Source organism: Apteryx rowi, unplaced genomic scaffold (assembly GCF_003343035.1).
Source record: "Apteryx rowi isolate R43461 unplaced genomic scaffold, aptRow1 scaffold_168, whole genome shotgun sequence".
NCBI classification, from domain to species: domain Eukaryota; kingdom Metazoa; phylum Chordata; class Aves; order Apterygiformes; family Apterygidae; genus Apteryx; species Apteryx rowi.
Window position 1 is genome coordinate 1,046,032 of NW_020447952.1, and position 23,204 is coordinate 1,069,235.

The 23,204-nt window shown below is 42.9% G+C and overlaps 1 protein-coding gene across 10 annotated transcripts in view; it reads left to right on the top strand.

The window, feature by feature from the left end:
* The first annotated feature begins 60 nt into the window (after nucleotides 1-60).
* The window catches only part of CORO1C (coronin 1C), a 50,134-nt gene continuing 26,990 nt past the window's right edge, over nucleotides 61-23,204 (top strand). The window contains exons 1-2 of one of the 10 annotated variants that reach the window (XM_026060380.1): nucleotides 61-2,563; nucleotides 19,219-19,418. In XM_026060380.1, coding sequence (XP_025916165.1) covers nucleotides 19,224-19,418 — 195 coding nt within the window. In that variant the 5' untranslated portion in view covers nucleotides 61-2,563; nucleotides 19,219-19,223. The other 9 variants (XM_026060381.1, XM_026060387.1, XM_026060382.1 and 6 more) reach the window with 9 other exon arrangements.

Consider the following 23,204-nt stretch of genomic DNA (forward strand, 5'->3'; position numbering starts at 1 on the left):
CCTTTACATTCGTCGCGTTGACCCGGTAGATGTCATGCCGTTACTAATGGCTCTCCTGAATCCGCTTGAAAGATATAAAAAGTCCTGGATGGTGTGACATGTTCCGAGGCTTTCTTTTTTTCTGTACAAAAAGCCACTTTGTTTTAATAGCAGCGTGTTAAAGGCCAGAATTTAAAGGTTGCTGCTTATTTTACTTTGTAAAATTCAGCTTCTTCTCAGCTCCTAATATACAGAAACACTTCCAGCCTGCAGGCACATAAGCGTTGGGCTGTAGTATCTCAGTGTAGACAATGTGATGCTGTGACTGTGCATGAGACAGATAAAAAAGGACTGAAAGCTGACCGGAAACAAAAGTAAAACTGATTGACTACAGTTTTATTGTTAAAGATAAGTGATATGCATTAGTGGTTTTTTTTTTTTTAATAGCTGTAGTTTCAGTACTGTAAATGTCTGAGTGCATCTATTCAGCCTCTTCAAGCAGATGTGCGTGTGGATTAGCGCAAGGCCAAGGATGTTAGCAAAATACGAGAGTGACGTTCTGGATATCCTAGYCTGTACTTCATTTTTCAGTTTGTTAGTGCCAGTTCTTGTTTAATTTTAGGCCAGGTTATATCCGAATGACGTGACGTTATCCTCTCTCTTCGTGTGCCTTTACACGCACATGCAGGCGAGAAGCTCTGTGTCTGTTGGAAGTGTGGGAAAATGGTGTGAACTGGCACAGTCCATCTCTTAAGAAGCGTGTTCATATGTGCTGAATGCGTGATGGACAGAGAAAACAGGCGATATCTTGCGTGTGGGGTGGGAGAGGATATATTTGATTTTCTTCTGAATAGCAAGCATTGAATCATCTTTTCTTGTACAAGAGAAGAAACATTTCTCATGCACTTGCTGAGACATTTTATTTCAGCTAATATCCATGTTTGCTAAAACTGTGTACACAAAGGTAGAAGATCAAATACTGTTGTGATAAAGCCAATGCATGTTTGTTTTGTGTATTTTTCAGTATTTTCAGTAGCCATGATAAGACCTGACACGCTCCGGTATATGCGAGGGAGTATGTGTTTTGTGTTTGCTTTAATATAGCGCTTCATAATGGCAAATTTTTAATGGTCATTTGTAGCCTTTTACGCAGATTGCTTTAATCAGCATTTGTGTGTCTCTTTTATGTTCTCTGTTGGCATTACCCTATCTTCTAGCGAGCTGCCTTTTCAAACATCATTGGATTTTTCAAGTTATATCTTCATGCTTATTGCATCTGTCACTTCTGGGATTCACTCCAAGCAAAAGGCAGAGATTCAGTGTAATGGCAGTGAAATGGAATGCACAGAAGGATAAAATATCAGCTTTCTTTAGTGATATAGCGAAGGAGTACGAGAGATCTGCACTCAATAACTGTGCATTACATGCATCATGTTAAAGTTTAATAATAAGAGGTTAATGACTGCTTCATAAAATGGCTCATTAAAGCACAGTGTTGCATTTTGATTGTAAGAGCATTTATGTTATTGTTTTTAATTTGATTATTGATTCCAAGAAATATAATTAACTTGGATGCCAGCTTCCTATTTTGAAGACATGAGCAAAACACTTCCTGGCCTGAGTTTTCAACTTGGTGAGGTCATCAGTGCACCACTCCCAGGGCTAGGAATGTCCTTTTATGCAAACTCACAGGCACATTTTTTCTTGACTTTTAAAGTAGGGTTTTGTTTGTTTTGATTTTGTTTTATTGAGGCTTTTATGATAATCTCAGTCCTCCTCTAAGGATGTGTTGGAACAGAAACTCACTGAGGATTTAAGTGCCCCAGTTTAAGCATTTACAGGGCATAAGAACAAGAAGTAACGTCTGTTCTCTTCTAGTTCTTTCCCTGTAGCCTCCCCCACATAATATTTTTGGTCTGGTTATATTCTGGTTATTAAGTGTGAAGTTAGTCTGATTTGAAACTGCTTACAACTTCAGCTTGCAGTGACATTGGTTATGTAGCCATATCTGAAAAATCAGAATGTCTGGCTTTGGGCCGGTAGAGCATGAACTGGTATTTTTGTCATGATGTGCACAAAGGAAGGCAATGGTGGCATTACTGGGATGAATGCTATGTCAAAACTAAGGCAAAAAGCGATTTAGATTAACTGATGTGATGCAGGAAAGCTAGTAGTGAAAAGTGATTATTTTGGATGTGTTGAATATGCCAATGTAGTTGGGAATCTGTTATTGGGCCCCTTTTTGTTTATTAATAGAATTGTTTTGTTCTAGTTCTCTCATGTGAGAAATTGCACTAAAAATGGATTATTTGTCTCTTTTTGAGGTTGTAATTGTTCAGTACATGACTTTACATGTGTTAAAAGATGATAGCGTTGGGCAYGTGAAGATCAGGTGACACCAAAATTATCCAGCTTCTAGACACAGCAATGACCAACCAAAGTGGTCCCAAGAGCAGGTTTTGGCTTTGTTCTGGAGGACCTTCTGATGCGTGGAGTCTCGCACCGATGATCTGCAGAGGAGCAAATCGACTGCAGAGGTTCATAACGGAATATACCAGGACTGTGATTCACTGCATCTAAATAAGTGAGCAAACGCCACCCTGTAATATTTTCCGATCTCTACATTGAAGGTTGCTCCTCAATAATAATCAGGAATTAGAAGTGCCATAAAAATCTTCCTGTTTATAGCATCGTTACTTTCRTTCTATTGTAAATTAATTTTATGTGTGCATGTATATGTTTTTGCAAGGAATATAAGTCTGATCAAAACTAATGGCAGGATATGAACTGAGGTAGTGATATGGCATAAAATAAAGGAGGCTGTCTGGGCCCTGTTGCATGCTTGTTCAAACAGAGTATTTTACTTTACACTCTCCCGTAGCACTCTTCACAGACTCAAGATTTTTTTTGCCCTGAAAATTCAGTCCTTCCAAGAATGCTAATAAGACAGCTGTAATCTCTTTACAGCAGTCTTTTCTGTAAAAAGTCACAAAGCGCTCCTGCAACGGGAGTTGCTTTTGTGATGGAATACTGTAAACGCTTTAAAATCGTGCTGTGTAGGTCAGGTGCTAGCAAGGAACTTGACAGGCAAGTAGTGACAATGGCAACCTGTTCCTTTCTCTTAAGGGGGGGAAAAAACCCCAGTTGCTCTTTAGGAGGCTGTCAGCCCGCCAGTGCTCTCATAGTGCCCGCTCTTAGAGAAGGTCTCCGCAGTTTAAAAGCGACCAAGCATGGGCTCTTCAACCATTTTTCTTCTTTGCTATATGCTCAAATAGGCCTAAAAACTTAAACTATAACTACTTACACACTTTATCCTGAAAGGTGCTCTAAGATTTTCTGGATGTCCTTTGATGTTTTGTAGAATGCATGTGTGGGGACCCTCTCTGCCTGCCCTGGGAGGAGGAAGTGGTTGCTGAGTTCTTAATACTATTTTTTTTAATCTAAATTGTCACTTGGTTGTTGCAGTTAGAGATTAAAGGTGAGGGAAAAAGGAACCAATAACTAGCAAGTTCTTCTCTGTTATTATCATACTTTTGTCTGTCAGAAGGTCACTTGCTTCTCCAGACATCTTCAGAATCTTATACGACAGGCAGGACCTGAATTTCTAATGCTAAAAGCAAAGAGATTGTGGGGTTTTTTGTTTGTTTAAAAAAAAAAAAAAAAAAAAGCAGGGGAGCAACACTTTCTGGTTGCCTTTGTACATAACAAGCCTCAAGAAAGTGCACAAGAATGAGTTTAGTAGATTAAATAGGATTTGGACTGTTTTCTTTTGCTAATTTCAAAAAGAAGGTAAAATTGTTAATGAGTTAGATACCAATGTGGAGTCACCTGCATTGGAGAAAGGAAGGAAGCATAGCTTCACTTCTTCAACATTATTGCTTTCTCTTATTGAAATGTTGTTATACTTTGAATTTTATACATATGCTTTTTGCTATGAGCACGTACTAACTCTTTCGAGCTCKAGCTCTGAGTGGTAGAGGCTAGATGTGGTCAGATAAGTTACAGTGATTCTGCTTGACATTGAGCTGGGCCTCTCAATCCATCATAATTAGTTTTTCTTGTCTCCCCTTTTAATAATTTAATTTGAAAAAGCAGTGGAAATAAAATTAAAATAATGGTGGGATCTGACTTAAACTGATTAAAATTCAGTCTGAGGTCATCAAGTGCACTAAGACGAGCTAGCAGCTTTCATCTGGAATATTGTTGATTGTGTTGAAGTCTAAATGTTTCCTTTAAAGAAGGGTCATGGGTTTTCTGTGGCTTACCAAAATAGGTGCAAGTCCTCTCTAAATATTGGCTGTCTGTAGTGTCTATTTTTGAATATACTTAATCTATATACAGTTCCTTTTGGCTGAATATTAAAGCAACCACTTCTGAATTGTTATCAAATATGCCTGATCAGAATTTCTTAAAAGCAGAGGGTGGGAAAAAAAAACCAAACCMAACCTTGTTTACATCCATGTATGAACCTAGGGAATACACTTCATCTGCAATTCCTGCTATAAGTAATCTTGGGAAATTAGATTTCGGATCACTCTGGTCAGAGTATTTTGAAATGTGGGAACTTATCTTCCCTCCCCCTTCATCCCCTTAGTTCTGCATATAGTTGCCATAGTTACTGTGTTCTTGAGTCCTTGAAAAATCCATTGTTTTTCTCACTTATATATTTAAGTGCTGTATTGAAACATCACATTTTGAAGGATTCTCTTGCCATGCAAGTCTGAAGGAGCACCTGATACCCTRTGATACTGCAAATTTGGATATTGGACGTGTGTCAGACACAATCAGACAAACTGATAATGGGTGTAATTAGCTCCACTAGGGATCAGCAGACAATAACAGATTCAAACCATAGCGAGTACTCTGTCCCTTGGGCATTGAGGCAAACTGGCAGTTCTGAGCAGATGATCACTTGATATGGAAGATAGTCATCAGCAAGAATCAAAGGTAAGGTCCCCAGCTCAGTACTAGCGTTACCTTTTGGAACAGCTTACTTTCCCCCCCCCACCCCCCCTCGCTTTACCTAAAATTCTCGCCACGCGTTAGTTCATACTGGGATCTTAAATGCTTGACTGATTAAGGGTATATGCTTAGCATTTAGTTGTTGTTTTTCATCATATTGTCTCCAATTACTGTTACAAGTGTTTCTTGCAGTTACCTGTGTGAAACAAATCAATACCCTTTCTTCCAACTTGGGAATGTGAGGTTAAGTGATTTGCTCAAGGTCCTTCAGATACTAGTTGGAAATACTAAGTGTAGTCCCCATTTTACAGGTGGTTTATATATTTGCATTGACATAGGGTATCTTGGGATGGAGGCGAGGGGGGATAAAGTGCCATTTAGCTTTTCAGCTGTTAATTTCCACAGTATAATGTAAGTAAAGAGCACTGCAGTATCCTGGAGGTTGGAATAATAGGCACAAAGCTATCTTGATTAGATGGATTGGTTGAGTTTTGGGAGTTTGCAGGGATTTTTTTAACTAAAGTTCAGTTTTGGATCTGCTGAGATTGCTTTGCAAGGTGGGAAAAATTCCTGAGCCAGCTTAGATGATCACTGTTTGCCAGAGGTACTTCAGCAATATGTACTTCTGCTTCAGTACAGCATGAAGTGTAGGCATAGCTCTCCTTGCACAAAACACCTCTACTGAATGTGGTGCTTTTTAGCATCTTTTTCCTGGCCACTGCTACTTTCTGGAGCAATCTGCTAAAATTCTGCCTGGTGTCTTAAGATGCTTTCTTTGAAAGGTGGGTTGCCTTAATTTGGCTTCCTATTTCTCCATGCTTTAGATTCATGTATGTAATCTCTGTACTCCTCACATCACTCCCTGATGTTCCTTTGGGGGTAAAGGTTATCTTTTTTGTTCTTTTTATGTAGTGCTTACCACATTGATCTTCTGGTCTGCTAGGGGAATTCTTAAGCGCTATGATAAATCACATAAAAACCAGCTGGGGCTTGTCTCAGTGTAATACTGCCTCCTGTTTCATTTGGTCTTATCCAGTAGCCTTGTAAATGGGACAGGAACTCTCTCAAAGGGTTGAGAGTTTAGGTTGTATGCRTAGTAGTGCAATTGTCAAGCCAACAGGTAAGTAAAGCTTAAAGGTCATCAAGTGCAGGCTGTAATTCTTCATTCCCCTTACAGAAAACAAGTTCCCCACCTGAAAGTCCCCCACTGAGAGCAGCCAGCTGCAGGCACCCTCCCCAAGAAATCAGTCTATGCCCAGTGCCTGTCCGAGCGTGGGTCTCGCTGCCGGGTAAGGAGAGAGYGGCAGTGGGAGTGCTGAGAGGTGCTGGCGACAGTTCGATGCACTGCATGTCTTTGGCACAGAGTGCCTGCAGGTGTAGGAAGGTTTTTCTGCCTCTTGCTTCTGAAATCTTTCTTTATAGTGTACCAGGAATGTTTATAAAAGCTGCTTATTAAGCAGCCCTACCTAAATACACTTTTATAAGTTAAATTTTTTTATGCCCACCTAGAGAGGTGACAAACATGCTTCATGTTACACTGATGCTTTGATACCAGCTGGCACAGGTTGCTGTTTTCTCTGGTACGGTGAGTGATGGCTGGAGTGTGCGGATGGACTTTGTGCCTAAGCATAGGACAGCAACTTTGGCCTGAAAAGGATCAACGATAAAGAACATCTGTAAGACAGAGGAAACGTATTTGAACTTGGAACCCTTTGTTAAAATAGATGTTTGAGGGGCTGTAATTGGCACCACAAGATAAGGATTTAAAATCAAGTCAGCAGATTGAAATATCTGGATTTCAGTTTTAGCCTCCTCCCTCTTTCCCTCCCCCCAACCCTGATTTCAAATTGCATATTATGGAAACAGGACAGAATGACAATGGTACTCTTTGAATTATAGGCTGTTTGGCCAGAAGAGCTGGCAGGACAGCAAATGGAAATCTGGAGAAATACGTGCCAGTTCCTACTGTGAGAATTGAGATTCATTTTGCAGCTTATTTGTTCAGCATTAAAATCTGAAACCGCTTAGTCATGTGCTCACTCAGTGTTTGCGTTGTCCAATTTGAACCTTCTGCGTCTTCTGTGTCAAAGATACTGTCTTGTCTTTGGCAGTTAATCACTGTTCCTTTTATTTTGAGAACAGCAAAAGTAGTTCCACATGAGTGCCTCACCTGTTGGATGGGTATTATCAACTAGCTTGAGAAGCAGAAGTCACTAAATTGGACCCTAATTTACTTGGATGAAAGTATTTCTCAGAATACAGTAACCAAGTCCATTACTGCCTTTTGGAATACAGAGCGTCTCGGTTTAAAATCGCAGTTTGGTATCATGAYGGACCGCATTGATGTATGCTCCAGTGTGGCTGTGTCAGGTCCCTGGGCAGTCATGTTTGCCATTACGGGGCTGGAAACAAATTTTGGACAACACAACGACTGTGTCTGGCTGTAGCGTTAGTCCAACAGGCATTGCTGTTATMGCTTGGCCTTCTTGCTCCTTTCTGATCGTATTCCTCAGGGCAGTGCTGTTTTTATAGTGGATTCCCTGAAGATTTGGATATTTTGCTCCATCTGTGCTGGATGTATGCTTCCATCTAGCAGACCAGCAGAGTGTTTGTGGTCAGGCAGGGCCATCTGGAGAATTCTGCATCCTCACTTGGTCAGTCTGACTCACACTTGGCAGGTCTGTTTGTGAGCCTTGGTTGTGCTGATCTGTTGTTTCTGCTTTATTTCTAAGTTGTGAGGAATTTGTCCCTGCTAACTTAATGTTTACAATGGAGAGCTTTCTCCAGGTCTTGGTGTCATGATGGTTCTCAGACAGCAGTGTTGCGATGCACTGGAAGGACCTATGACCTTTTATCCGTGAGACAGTCTTTGTCCTTAAAACTTCTTCAATGTTTATAGTTTCTTCCTGTGGATACCAAGACATGTTGTAATTTAGGAGGAGCAGAAAAGAGTTCATTAAATCCTTTGGAGATTTCTCCTTTTGTTAAATCTCCTTGTCATTTTTTAGGGAATGACCCAACTGATTGTAAGCAACTAGAAGCATTGTAATCTGTCCAATAATGTCTTAAAGCCAATGAAGTTTAATAGGAAATGTGTTTATCTTAGAAAATACTGTGTTAATCAAGTTACCTTCATGTCTGCACCTCTTTTGTGTTTTGCAGAATAAGAAACCCTGAATACGTTATTCTGTCTGGGCTTTCATGTTAGGCTCAGCTCCCAGCACCTGGGTTCTGCTGTCTATTTGGCTGCTAGCTTAAGTTTATCATTGAAGAGGATAGACTGTATCCTATATAGGCAGCTGAGTTTCAGGTCCAGAGGCTGCTGGTGAGCTGTTTTGTCACATATATAGCGAGACTTAGGTTTCCTGTTTGTTTCATTTGGGTACGTTTGATTGCTTTGAGCTGTGGGAGCAAATAAAGTCCTTTTCTAACACGATAGAGTCCTAACAGGAGAAACAGTGCTTATGCCTTCGCTGATTAGTTGGAAAAGGTGGGACCTAGTGGACTCCAGCTGGATTAAAAGACCAATCAATGACTTGGTGAGAAATTAGTGAGGTTATCTATGGTGGAGAAGAGCTCTTTCTCCCTTCATAACCACCATCCTTAGCTGGTACTATGCTTTCTCCCACAATTCATTTCCCAGGTTAAAAAAAATATAGCATGTGATGTGTCCGTTAAGAATATGATCTGGAAGAAGCCTGCATGTAACCTTTTAAGAGAGCAGAAGAATTCAGCAAATTAGAGTAGCAGCTTTCAACAGATTGATACTTCCTTGTTAGCTTTGTCGCACTGATAAGAGAACTAGGTCAGCTCTATAGAAAAAGCATTTTATCTGCATACTTCTCTTAACTGGAGTCCTGGAGCTTGATTGCTGTAACAGGCTTGCTGATTTGCAGTTCTGCGCAGGGGGCTGTGCTCTCTGCCTCATGTTTTCCTCGGGGTCAAAGTGTGGTCTGAAGCCCTRTTGCTTGCTGCTTTGTGGCATGTGCTGCTTTTACTGTAGGGGTGATGCAGCCGGTCCCCAGGGGTGTAAGTAGCATCTTCCATCACGCTGGTGTAATGTCTCTGGCTGAAGTTCACAGGGCTGTTGTTCAGCTCGGGAAGTATATTACTCTGTCTCTTGGCAGTAGATGAGGATGCAGTGTGCAGAGAAGTATCTCTGGTGTTCATGCCAGTGGAGAAAGTGGAGGACAGTTAGGGCTCTTGGAGTGGAGCAGATGGAAGGCTAAGGCCTTCTGCGGTCAGCTGCTGGGACAGCAGTGCTCTGAGGTGAGAGTTTGTGTACCCTGGCTCCGGGTTTTCCTTCGCTTATCCAATAAGGCTTGGCTGGTGCTCTCCAACTGCGTAGCTCTAATCTGTCTCTGGTGGCAGAAAAGTGGAAGCTGAAGTGTAGAGACGGGCTCAGGCATCTGGGATGCTTAATCCACGGATATTCTGGTGCTCTTTTGTGCATGTATTCTGCATGTTATTTTGCCCTTACRAAGTTTTGTCCTGGGTTTTATTGCTGTCATCTGTACTTTGCTCTCCCTTCTTGTCTTCTGATTGTTGCACTGTTTTTATTTTTACTAATCTTTTTAGTGCTGTTTTCATTAAATTGGCATCATCCAAATATCCCCAAATGCAGCACATATCACCACCTATGAGACTGGCTGCTTTAATGTCAGCTGGAAGAAGGCATTATTAGAGATGTAAACCCAAACAGTGTCCCTTTTGTATCCCAAAAGGCTCCAAAGCACTTGTTAGTAAAGCTGGAAAAAATCACCTTAAAAACTGACACCCATCCCCTGTTTGTGGTCTACGCTTGTATTTTCAGTCATGTTATTTCCATGTAGTTCAGGCAATTTTTCTTCTATTTCAATTTCAGGACCTCTTATGCAAAGCTAGGAATCGAAAATATAGAAAGGTTTTTGTAATCACCACTACCCCAATGTTGAAAACAATAGGCAAAGATCAAATGAAAACCAGTTTCTTTGTAATATTGGTAGTTAAGAAGTAGCTAACACTGGCAAGGTATGAGGCTTGACAAAATATCTTCTTGTGCTTTCCTGTTTCTGTTGTAGATTATGGTGTCAGTTTGTAAGATACGGAGTAGTTTGGTGTGTGCTTAAAGTTTCGTTTTCAAGTGCCATCGGACTTTTAAAAAACAAACRAAAAMCCCACTCTACCAAGGAAATGCTTTTAGCTTCTTAGAAGGATTGTTTCCAAGGGCTGTGACAGTTATTCTTTTTGTCTGTGGGGTTTGGTGCTGCTACTTCCTGGCCTTTTTTGGAGGTTGGAGGTTGCTGCTGTGACAGGCGGCAGGAGAGCACGTGTTCCTCCTCAGCTGCCTCCCCGGAGCCCTTTAGAGGAGGTGCTCTGCGATTTCAGATCCAGGCTTTATGTAACTACTGTAGTGTTTCCCTTTGCCAGTTAACCATCCCATTGATGTCCTCCTGATAAATTATTTTGTGTAATGATTTTTGTGTGCATTCATTGCTATAGCTTTATGGTAGGTGACGCAGATTAAATGAAGCCAGACAATGCTCTGTTCTGGGTAATGATTTTCAACTGCAATGTCCTTTTGTCACTGTAAATTATGGTAAATGAACTAATGTTAGACTGTAAGATATAAGCTACAAAGCAGTATGAGCAGTAAGATCCCCCAGGAAGATAAATTGCATACTCGGAAATCTTCAAGTGAAAATATCCACTGTATCCCCATGTGTGCTTGAAAAGATTGTCAGCCACAGCATGGGAGATGTGCACTTTAGACCAGCATGCATAGGATAAACTCTTAGGAAATAACATGCTTCTTGATGATGTCCAGAAGACTTAAGCATTATAGACATTTCTGATTTAGAGTTCTTCGTATTACAGTGACCTCAGCATGATTGCTTCAGGGTGCAGCTCTGAAAAACAGAATCATATCAAATATTTCACAGCTTAGGACCAACACCTTGCGCTTTGTCCAGGATAGCAATTTCAGCCTATTTAAATTTTGGGTTGTGTTACATTTCTGAATGTGCTGTGCTCCCCAGTTGAGATATAATCAAATTCCCTGGTAGTTTGTGGTTTAGGTTCCCATCCCAAAATAGAATCTTGCCAGTGGTATAACAGCTGGAAATTTCAGTATTAAGTTCATATTTCAGCTTTTTGTCTTTAAAATGAAGTGAAATCAGATGGCAGGATCTTGCTCAACCTAGACTTCAGTAACCAAAGACTGAAAATAATCTGTTCACAAATACGATGTATTTTGGAATTGTGACCATGTGTAGTAGTGTTCACCCTTGGTCTAAATAATTCTGAACATCTGAAAACAAAAGTTCTGTCAGTAATGGACTTAATATGAATTGATTTGAAATGGTGCACCATAGAAGGAGTATCCTTATGTTTAAAAGTATAGGACTGAATCAAGGTATTCATGGTTGTTCCTTTTTCTGCCGTAGGTTTTGTGTGAATTTGGAGAGCGAGATGAGATTTTTGTGGTCATGTGAATTTTCTACTTCTTCCCTGCCCAAATATTGCAAGACTTAATATCATGAGACGTAGTTCACTGATTGACTTGATACTTGGAGGGAATATCAGAGAGGGGGATGAAGTCCGCTTTCAGCCTTGTTTGTGACATGCTGGTTCTCCACTTCAATAACCGCTGTAACTTGCTGCGTGCGCAGCGTCACTTCTCTGAACTCGCTCGCAGAACGCGTCCTTGCCTCAGTTTCCTGTGGTGGTTAGCTTGCTGTTTTGGGCTTATCGGGCTACATTTGTTCAGTTTCAGAGGACTGATTCTCTCCACTCTCCTCACTATCTGTGCGGCTCAGCAGCTGGRGTCAGTCGCAAATGCTTGCCTCCTTGCTTCCCCCACGTATGTTTTCTCCCTTTCCTTGCTTTGCCTAAGGAGGGTTTAAATGCCATCCTTAAAATGATCTGGAAAACTGCTGCCCTTTACTTCTAGATGAATGATTCTTATGAGACGTTTTAAGATACTACCTATGCAGTATGGTAGGGCGGTGAAACATTTGTGTGAAATATGCATGTGATTAAGCGTAAGGCAGTGTGCCTCTGCAGGTGTGGATGTGCATTTGTGCTTGTGTGCAACGCGCTGTGCACACAAGTGGCTTACAGAGAACATCCGGACGTTGCAAAACCAAGCGCTCTGAAGTTAAGAAACGCTAAAATTAARTAATTAAGAAATACCTGGGTAATACTCATTTGTTCCTCTTTTCATATGCATTAGGACACGGCTGTTACTTGCAGTCCCGCAGTCGCCAGACTCTTGCTTTGCTCAGCCTGCAGGACAGCTAGCGCTCGCCCTGAGCAATGGCTGCTGCAGCTAGAGAGAGTTCTCGCTGCCTGTGTTAAGCAGGAGGCGCAATGAGATGGTGGTGGTCTTACGGCCTTAAAACCTCCGAAGGTTTTATCCTCAGTTCCATATGTGGCCCTGTACCTTATTTACCATATGCTGTTCAAAGTGTTCTGAAGAGTGAATTACTAGATTCCTTGTGGACTGGTGCTTACTCTGCAATGTCCAACTGCTTCGCAGATGTGGCCGAGCACTGCTGTCAGGGAGAGGGTGTTAGTATCATCACTGCGCCGTGTGGAGCACTGGGGCCTCAGGTTGGGAGCCCAGGTTGAAATATCTAYGGCCTGATTACTGGTTTAGGATTATAAAGACTTTCTGTTCTTTTTTAGAGAAAGCTTTCAGTTCTGAACACTCATCGCTTTTGCAGATTAGATTCAAGAATCTCAAGCCAGGTGTTTAGAAAAATCTTGGACTGTGCAGTCAATGCATCAGTATTTGAGAAACATCTGGACTTCCCTGTATCTGCCCCTGTGGCAGAGGCATGGAAAATCCCATGTTCCAGGGCAGCRTTCAGCTGTTTCACCAGTGAGACTCTTCCCTCTCCATCTGTTGTCCCAGTCTCGTTGCTGATGGGGCAGATGTCCTCTGGTATCGGTCATCCTTGGTACTAGTGGCATTGCCTGTAGTGTGTCTTGATATATATATTTTTTTCCTTATCTGCTTCTCATTTGTTGATAGTTATCTCAGACTGTAAACTGTTTAGTTCAAAGCTGCCATTAAAGTGTACAGTACCTCTTCAATAAGACTCTAATTTAAATGGAGGTTGAGGGGCTCTTACCATAAACAGATGCAACTTTTCTTATCTCATTGAAGTTTTCCATTTAAGGAAAAGCCCTAGTTCTATCCAGTCCCGAGTACCACCATTTTATAAGGAAGTATAGTTCCCTATCTAATTGATTTATATCTTCCCCCCCCCTTTTTTTTAATGTAGCCTCCGGCTGATTGTGACTTAAACTAGCCTTTTATTTCAAATGTCGCTCTTTCCAGAAGGGATCGCAATCACATGGGCTGAGCAGGATTTTGCCATTAGTGGGGGGTTTTCCTGTAAGTGTTCCCTAGCAGGATGCGTTTCCTCTTGCATAAGCAGGCTGAAAACCCTCCGAAGCCGCAGAAATACATCTGTTGGATTCTTTAAACAGATAAATCCTTTATAAACAGGAAAATGGGCAAACTCATGGTAACTCTTGTGACACATCATGATGGAAGATCAGAAAGAAATGGGATGAAAAGTAGCACTGTGCAAGTATGTCTCATGGCATTCTCGGTTTCCAAGATCTCTTTAAATGCTGACACAAAGCCCAGCCTGAACTATATGGCGGGCACAGTCAGAGAGAGATGAAGAAGTTCAGTGTGAGGTAGAATTCAGCTGGAAGTCACTTGACATTAAAAATAAAAAAAATTTTTTTTGAAGGATCTTTCGTACGGCCCCATACAGGACATGCTGGAAGATGCTCTCTGTGTCACAAAGCGGGATCCAGGAGATCAGTGCAGTCGTAGATGTCAGCACTTCCATTGTAGCTTGTCTTTGCAGGGTGTCTGAAGCTTCTGTTTCAATTTTGCTGAGGGCTGTAACTTTGGCAAAATTCAAACCCCTTTCAACTCTCTGTGGTGAAGTTTTACATCCTCTAAATTTGTACTTTGCTAAGAAAGACGTTTCCTGTTTAGCAAGTATATGTTGATGGTTCCAGCTCCTTAGTTAAGATTTAACAGCAGAGACAACAATCTAATTAGACTTCCCTTCTTAAAACTGCTACTCTAAGACCTCTTTCTATGAGTAAATCTTTAGCATCTCCATAGTTAACTGTGGTTGGTGAAACGAATGAACAAAGAACACTTCACGGTGCTCTTCCCTGCCTGCTAAGAAATGCACTAAGTTCAGTCATTCCTGAAGGGTCCCCAGTCATTAGCCTGAATTAGCCAGGTCTCACTGTGTTTTGCATATATGGTAAAGGCTGAATCAGTCTTTTCAAATGGTGAATCATTTCAGATGCTGGAGTCTTGCCTTATAATCCTGCGAGTGGAAAAACGAAGCTGTTCTGCAGAACAGGGCTGCTTTCCTTCGTGGGTCTCCTATCTGCAGCACGCCTCAATCCATGACTGCAAACGGTCCCGGTTAAGAGAACCGGTGGCSATCCGCTTCAGCTTGTAGACTGTGGAGGAGGGGATCCTTTGCACTGCAGCACTGGGAAACAAATCAAGATACTAAATGCTCTTCACATTTTAACAAGAGGTTGGGGGTAGGGAGAGGAAAACTCTTCTTTTGGCGTTCAGGATTGAGCTAACCCTGTTTTGTTTTTCACCTGCTCACTTTCTGTGGTGCGCTGAAAGATCCATAGTCACTGCTCTTTATAACTACAGCCTGCATGGGTTTTTTTTTTTTCCCCTTCTCTTTGGAAAGCAGCCAGATCAAAATGGCTGTGATCCAAAGCCAAGAATCACTCCCTTTGCTATGGAAATGAGGACTTGGAGGCTGTTCACCATGTGTTCATCATCGAGAGTTCCTGCTAAGAATGATGAGCTGTAGGTGGGGGAAGAGGGCAGCAAAGGTGTGCTTGAACAAATCGGTTCTGAACAAATAAGGATATTTTGGGGGTCCATATGACTCTCTGCATTTTTAAAAGGCCTTTGTAAGGGGCGAGGGGGAACACCCTTTCCAACAAATGGTTAAAATGAGGGAAATATTGTAGCAGGATTCCACCATAGAGTAAAGGGTGTTTCTCTGCCGCTAGAATGGAAAGGGTGGTAGAACTTGTACTTACTATCTGATTCTTGTGATAAGGTTTTTTGTTTTGGAGGGGTGTTTATTTTATTTTATTTTATTTTATTTTATTTTATTTTATTTTATTTTATTTTTTGTGGTATTCTGGTGCTGATCAAGTGAAGGAAGATATAATTATCCAAGCTATACAAATAATCCTCCTTATTTTTAACTACCACATCCACATTCCCAGCATTAAAGCAGACAAATTGCAAAACCCCTGTGTACATGATATGTTGACATTGGGCAATTCGGTGCTCGTTAACTCAGCAAGGCGGGTTTAAGCCCTCGCTTTACCTTCTTCTAAAACATCAGATTTTAATCTCGATGCACAGTGGGATGGGAATATTGCCAGGTGGTGAACGTTTATGAAAACTGACTGGCCCGTGCCCCAGGTGGAATACTTTCCTCTTCCGGAGGAGTCACCCACCCCGGGCAGCTGAGCGAGCAGAATTTTGCTGCAGAAGACCCGTGCGGCACCTTTGTAAGGGCGAGGGCTGAACGGTTCGCGGACTTCCTGCCGTGCCTAGGTATTGCAACACGTCCTGCTCTACGAGAACACCCCTGCCTCTTCTCCTCTAGCCCCGTGGTTTGGGCAACCTGTTGGAAAGCAGCCTGTGCGTGGCTGCGGGCGATCGGGGAGCAGAAGCGTAGCCAGCTGTGCCCCCACCATGCCACAAGCTAACGTGGGGCTGCGGTGGCTGGGAGGGAAAAGGAGGAGATGCTGCTCTCGCACGGGAAGCTCCCCAGCGACTGTAGCCCCCAGGGTCGGTGGGACTCGTCAGAATCGGAGTAGTGGGTTCAGAAAGCCTTGGAAGCACAGCAGTGCCCGCAGTGCAGCGCGGAAACACCTTGCTTCTGAGAGGAGCCCTATCAGCATGAAAATGTCTGACGGATCGCTGAATGAGTCGATACCATAAATTAGTAATTGGGTGTGGGACTTCTTTTTTTTTATTTTTTGCTCTGTATCTTAATCAGGCCTCAGGCAGCTTACTAGTGCAACGTGTTTCCTTTCTGTAAGGCATCTTCATTTCAGCTGAAATTCACCTTTGCGCACATTTCRGCGAGGCTGAGGCTCGTCTGAGGTCATGCTATGAATCAGTGGCAGCTTTGAGACCGTGTCTGGTGCTCCTTGACCCAGCTGTGCCCCTGCCCGTCGTAGCCCCTTTCCCACGGGGGGACATTGGCGTTCGCAGGCTGCCGGTTCTGGCAGAACTCCACCCTGAGCTGCTACGGACCATCTGCTGAAACAAAATTTCTCCCGTCCCTTCTGCCCCCTCGCTCTGGGGTAACTCCATCTTCCCTTCCTCTCTCTGAAAACCAGACAAAAAGCTGTGCCGCACCGCTGGCAGAGCAGTTGTGGTGTTTTTACCCCAAAGATGGGGGCACCTCAAAGCTAGATGATTAAATACCTGTGCTGTTTGTGTACTGGCTTGTTACTAATATTCCAGAATCCTGTTGCGTGAAAGGCACTGCCTGCTCTAAGGCTTCAGCTGCTCCATCGAGATCGCTATGGAGTCTGACACGACCTCTCACGGTTTTACTGCGGGTCGTGAGCATGAAAAGAAGTTGGTGTTTGTGGGTCTGTATTTTGCACTCTTATTTGCTAATTTGAGCTGAAGAGAAGCTACTGGTTTCCGGCTTCCTCTTGCACTTTGGTGTCATTGGGTGTGTCCGCTTTGGAAGAGGCTTTTATTTTTGCTGTAGGTAAAATATTTGGCTGCAATTGTATGCARTTGCATTGACTGGTTTTAAATATGGAGGATGCATTAGTTCATCTATAACCATGATAGTAATCAATAGCAACATGTATGAAGCTTTTTTCATCTGTACAGTCTTAAATACCCCAATTCACAAAACTGTGCATTTAAAAATTACAGCTGTTTTTTAAGTGGCATGAGTTCTTAATAAAACGGTGTCTGTGGCACATCTGTAGCTTAAAAACGGCCAAGTTCATATGGGAAATTTAACAAACCATGAGCAGCAGCCTTCCTCACGCTGTACATGCTTAGGGGGACGTGGTGCACTGCGTTAAGGCGTCGTGGCAGCCCCTGGTGAAAAGAGGAGCGGGGCCGGGCTCTCTGCTCGGCCACGTCGGAGGCAGAAGCGGGGTGTGCTGCATCCTCCGCCGTTCCCCCGAGCAGCAAAGCGTTTGCTCAGAGTTCTTCTCTGCTCAGCAGTCGTACAAAGCTAGTAACACGTAGAAATGACGCTCTGAGAAACGTTGCAAAAAACRTGCCTGCTCCGGATGACTACAAATAAAAAAACAGAGCTCTTTACTACTGTGTCACCAGCTCGTACAGGGTTCAGGTCACCAGCGCCTGGAAGTYGTTACCATCTGACAGCTGCTTGGCCCCTGAGAAGGCGGTTGGTGGCCYCTCCATCGAGGGGGACAGATGTCCRCAGCACAGAAACGACCCCCTAATTGGTGCCTTTATTATGGGTGTCCGCAAAGCAGCTAGCGCGGCTCTGGTGGCTGCGGCTCTGTGCCCCAAAGCGTGAAGGGGGGGACCCGGCGGACGGCTCGCCGCCTGGGCTGCGGCTCTGGTTTGAAGACGCTGGTGACGCTGCAGGTCTGCGTCGTCCGTGACCCGCCAGGCCGGAGGCGAAATGGCCGTGGAGGCGTCCAGCGCCGGGTCCCGAATGCTCTAGCCAGACGTGGTCGTAGAGGGGGCTTGTGGAAAATAAATACTGTAAATATTTTTTGGTATGCATGTGGAAACCTGAGTATTTCACTGTATAGCTGTCCGTTCTGTTAATTGTGTTGTAACGTTTTTCTCCTCTTCAAACATATTACGTGACTGCTTGTTTGCTGGCTCTGATGAGTGCTTTACTCTAGTTATTCAGCTTTTTGTTGCTGTTTTGGGGTTTGGGTTTTTTTTTTTTTAACCTCACAGACTACAAAATAGAGATCATCCTGAAATCTCTTTCGCTGTGCTTTCATGCGAAGGCTTTGCAGCCACAGATGGATGTACAACCTTTCATCACTTTTGCTTGCAGACAGGCTGTGCAGGGAGAAACATGCTCAAGCCATGTCCCAAGTCTTTCGCTCGGGAATGTCAGACTGGGGTTTCTGCAGCAAGCGGCTTTGCAAAGCAGAGCGGTTTTTCCCAGCCTCTGCCTGTGCTTGGGGACCGACTGGGAGGCAAGATAGGAGATGGACTCTGGTTATTTTGCTCTCCCTAGAGACTGGGGCAGGGAGATTTTTTTCTCATCTGTAAAGGCAAGATGCTATGTGGAGGCCCCTCTTTTTCCTGCAAGCACAGATTGAAGGAGAAAATCTTGCATGACGGGAAAACTCCGTCACCGCCCCGCAGAGGCGAGGGCACCGAGAGGCTGCAGGCGCTGAGGATGGTGCGGTTGCTCCCTTCCAGGGTTAGCGTTCACGCGGAGCGTTGTGCCCGTGTCGTCTTCGAGGATTCACAGTGCTGGAATTTTCCATGCCAGTCAGTTCCCCTCTATCCTGACTCAAGCTTTCTTGAAAATTATTTTCTCAAAAGAAGAAGTGCTGCAGACGCACTAAGTTAATTTGAGTCATTAGCTTGTTTCCATTAYTCCTTTCTGCCTAGGAAACTAATTTTATTAATTTTCAGTGAGATTTTGGAATTAGAAGAAAGGRATGGAAGCTAGCTAACATGTGGAACCACTTCACAGGAACACCGGATTTTGAGAGCTTGCATTTTTATTTACATCTTCTGGTCCCTGTCTGACTTGAAAATAAACAAGTTCAATCTGAGACCAGATTTATCGCTGAAAATATGTGGAGACTTGTCTAAAAACTTCTTGTAGGATAAGGAATTTCCTTTACTGTAATTAGGAAATACATTTACAATTGGGAAACTGACACTTACCAGGGAATCTTTTCCGTAAAACCCTCCCAAAGGGAAGTTCAGTTGTGCAGGTTACAAGACAGTCTGCAAGTTCCCTTTAAAAAAAAAAAAAAAAAAGTGGGGGCGGGCAAGAAATGCAAAACTGGTTGAAAACTTTGCAAGTCTAAAGCAAGTTGTGTAYGAGGGTAGGCGTAGTGAGTGAAACTGTGTTTTTGTGGTTTTGCAAGATGGGGGACAGAACAGGTGAGAGGGGGTTGTGTAGAGGCCCTTGGCAGGTGTCTTGTAGAAGAGCGCGCGGATCCCTCCCTACATAACTGACCACGTTCTTTTGAAATTCCTTTTCTCTGCAGACACAATGAGGCGAGTGGTACGACAGAGCAAATTTCGGCATGTGTTTGGCCAAGCGGTGAAAAACGATCAGTGTTACGATGACATCCGCGTTTCCCGTGTTACTTGGGATAGCTCCTTTTGTGCAGTAAACCCCAGATTTGTTGCAATAATTGTAGAAGCTAGCGGTGGTGGAGCATTCCTGGTGCTGCCTTTGCACAAGGTAAGTGCTTTTGAACGTTTCTCCCTACTACGTTCTCAGCTTTCCTTTGTCATTTCAGCAATTATTTATGAATAACATTAAGCCTGAGAAGTCTCTGCTTTGTTGCGTCTTGTGAATGACAAATGCTGCTCAGTAGTGCCCTGTTCGGATCCGTGTAATGTCTCTGTAATCAGTCTAATGCTTCCTGTAAATTAAACACRGTAAATAACTTATTTGCTTGAGTAATCTAAACCAATACTATATGGCAGAGACTTCTAAGTAGAAAGGTGCTCCATATGAAGCCATTCTACTTGTGATAGCAGTGTTCAGTCTTTTCCACTGTCGGGGATTTAGCTTTCTGAGCTCCGCAAGTATCACTTAATTCAAGAATGTGCCTGAGCCTAGTTACTCCTTGCAGACCAGTATCAGATGAGTGGCAAAGYATCAAACTGGTGTGAGATGTGAACYGGGCTAGACTGCTGCTGACCCTTTAAGTTGTTCTTTTGCTGTACGCTGGTATAATACAAGAATAATCCCAGTAAGAAAACACCTCCTCTGAGTACCATCACAGCTGTCTTGCTGTTCTCCAAGATCATATGACTRTGTCTAGGTTTTATTATGCTTCAGCCAGGTCTTGTTATCCGTCAGGACCTGAGATATAGAGGGGAGGTGCTTCCTCTTGTCTCAGACAGGGAAGTAGCCCTTAAGTTCTCTACTGTGCAAAATGCTGCTGTGGCTCCAATAAATAACCTTGCAGTGAGGCTGTACACACGCTGTGCTGCTTCCCCTGCTGCACTGAATTTATTTGTAGAACCGCAGGGATGTGCTTTGCAAAACACACACAAAAGTTAGGTTCCTGCCCATCAGTAGCTATGAGAAGGGTTGAGTGAAAGATTTGGAGGGAGGCTGAAGAGACGGATGCAGAAGCTTTCATGGCAGCTTCTTACAATTCTGTGGTGTAAAAGCATGTGAACGAGCAGGAGCAGTGTCTCAGACTGAAATAGATTCCTGCTACCCCCAGATATCACTTTAAAAGATGACAAGCTATCTCTTTTTCGGCCTTGTTGGAGAGAAGTGTTCTGATCTCCCTTTCTGATGTATTGACTTTTATCACAGTCAGTTGGCAAGGCTCATAATGTCAGTTCACAGATCTTTGAGAGGAGCCTAGCCAACCTGATCCCTTCATGTGCTCATGGTTAAAAAAGGAGAAGTATCAAGCCTAGATGTGCACACTTCCCTTCAGTAACTTCTTTTTCACTTCCTCTAATGAAACTTTACAATTGAGAAGACAAATAGCTTGGTAAAATCCAARGGAAATAAGTGGCCCTAAGAATGATCTGAGAGAACAAGATACACTCTTATAATGATCCCCAAATATCCATGTTCGATGCTTCTAAAATTACATGTCTAGCTTCATGTACACGTTAGGTGGAAATATAATTATTGCCATGTGGGATGAGATTAGTAGTCCATCTATCCTGGATATTTGACAGTACTCGGGGAAAGTGTTTCTGGGTTTGACTATGGTGTTGGTTTACAGAGGCAGTTAGCAGTTGGCTTATGTTGTGAATTGCAGTAGTTATAAAGCCCTTTAGAAAAATGTTTTTTTCCAATAGACTCATACTAGATCGTGAAGCATGTTGCGATGGACTGTTCCAGGAGTCTCTCAAAGTGTTTCCATATCCCTTAAAAAATTTCCTTCCCCCCCCCTTTTTTTGGAAACGTTTTTCTTGTTTTTCTATGAATAAGGTTTAAAAAAAGCGCTAATATTCTTTCTCTGTAAYATTATTATGTCTTTGTAACCCTCAAGCTTCTCACTTAACTAAAYACTCAAAATGTCTTCAGTTCTGTCATCAGCCCTGTCCTTTTTCTCTAGCCCCATTTGCAGATCTGCCCTATTTATATATAGAAATAATGACCAGAATTGAACACAGCATTGCAGGGGGAGAGTGCATTAGGGGAACAGAGGACTGGAAGGACCTTTGGGTCAGTTTGTCCAGTGCTCTGCTGTAGCAGGCCACCACAACATGAAGTCCTTTCATAAACTGGCCTTTTTTTCTTTACCCACTACTTCCAGTGGAAAGTTMTGCCAGAACCTCGCTGCTCATGTGACCAGAATCTTTTTCTTAATTTTGACGTAAATGTGGCTTTTCATCTCCTTTTTTCTTTTGTACCAAGATTATCCTTTAATTTAAGTGACTGCTTTCCCCCTCCATGGTATTTACAAGTAGATCCTGAGCTAAGCAGCAAGTTCCCATTAGGCCTGCGCTGCGCTAACCTAGCAAGCCAAGCTCCCAGCCTGCTCTTAAATAGCTCTCCATTTTGCTCGTCTTATTAGCAGCCCTTTGCACGAATTCTGGTTTGCATTCATCTTTTGAACRTGTGTCCCGGTCTTGCCCAAGCCTTGTACAATGGCACCAATTTCTAGAAGAAACTCCTTGCTCAACACAACACGGTGACACTTGTGCTGCAGCACAGTGGCAAGGCATGATCAGCCTATGGTCGAGGAATATGCTCCCTCCTCCTTTTCTCTTCTTTTCAAATGATCTCTCAGTCCATGGCAGAAATTCCTGCAAATCCCGAGTGTGTGATCTGGCGTTCTGCATTAAGTGTCCTCTGATGTTTGTTTATTTTTTACAATTTTTCAGTTATTCCTTCCTCTTTGTCATCATTGCCATTGCCTTTGTCATCAACAGCATTCCTGTTCCTTGGTTTGCAGCTATTTAATATTAATACATGACAAGATTTGTTGGAAAGCGGGACCTTGAGGAACTCTGTTGCTAAACCCCTCTCCCTGACACTTTCTTTTGCTGTGCAGCATGTTGCTGGCTTTGCTCTAACCAGTTCCTGTATTCCTGATTTATTTTTATATTCTGGGTTGATGAAATGGTCTCTTTAGTTCCCTGAACACGCTAACCTTTTGATTTCTGTGTTAGAGTGCCACCAGGCCCATTGAGCAGAAGTATTGCTGAGTTCTCACAGTAGGATCCTTGCTGTTATGTCGAGGAAGAAGGAGGTTGATTTTAAACCCTGTTTTTGGTATGATTTCATTATTGAACCATAAAAATGCACTTGATGCAGTTCAGAACATTAAGGCGGCTGCCGGCGGCTGCAGCAAAATGCCCCTTTTCTAACTTAATTGCCTTGTGACCATTCAAATTCAGCAGCGGGCCACTGTAAAGCACTTCCAGTGTGGCTTGACCTTTCGGGAAGGGTTAGCTGAGCCTGTGTTTCAAAGGGCCTGTATAATCACGGAAGCAGAGTTTACTTATTTTAAATGTCTTTTTTGTTTCCAAGTTTTAATAATAATTTTTGTTGTTGTGGCAATGGCTTTTGGTTCCCCTCAAGTGGTTCTCCGCTGTCACACAGGGCCACTTGCAGAGCAGGGGGCTCGGGAACGCCTGGGCTGGAGGTAGGGTGGATGAATTACGAGCYGGGTAAAAACGTTTTGACCGCATTTATCCAAAAATCTCATGTGCTGGAAAGGAAGATGAAGGGGTTGGTTTCTTCCCGAGTCTCTATCTTCACATACTGCTCTGACCAGATAGCTGATGTGTCTGCGGAAAAAAAATGTGATCTTGCTTTGGCCAGAGGACACAGATGCACACACGCACACAAAGTGTGCGTATATGTAAAAAATATATATATAAAAAGTGTGTGTGTGTATATATTTTTGAGTGCTCTGTGTGTATATATACTTTTAAGAGTGCATGTGTGCATGCATATATTCATATATTTATTTTTTTAAATGTGTGTGTGTGTGCATACGTGTTCCCCTGTGTATATATATATATATATATATATATG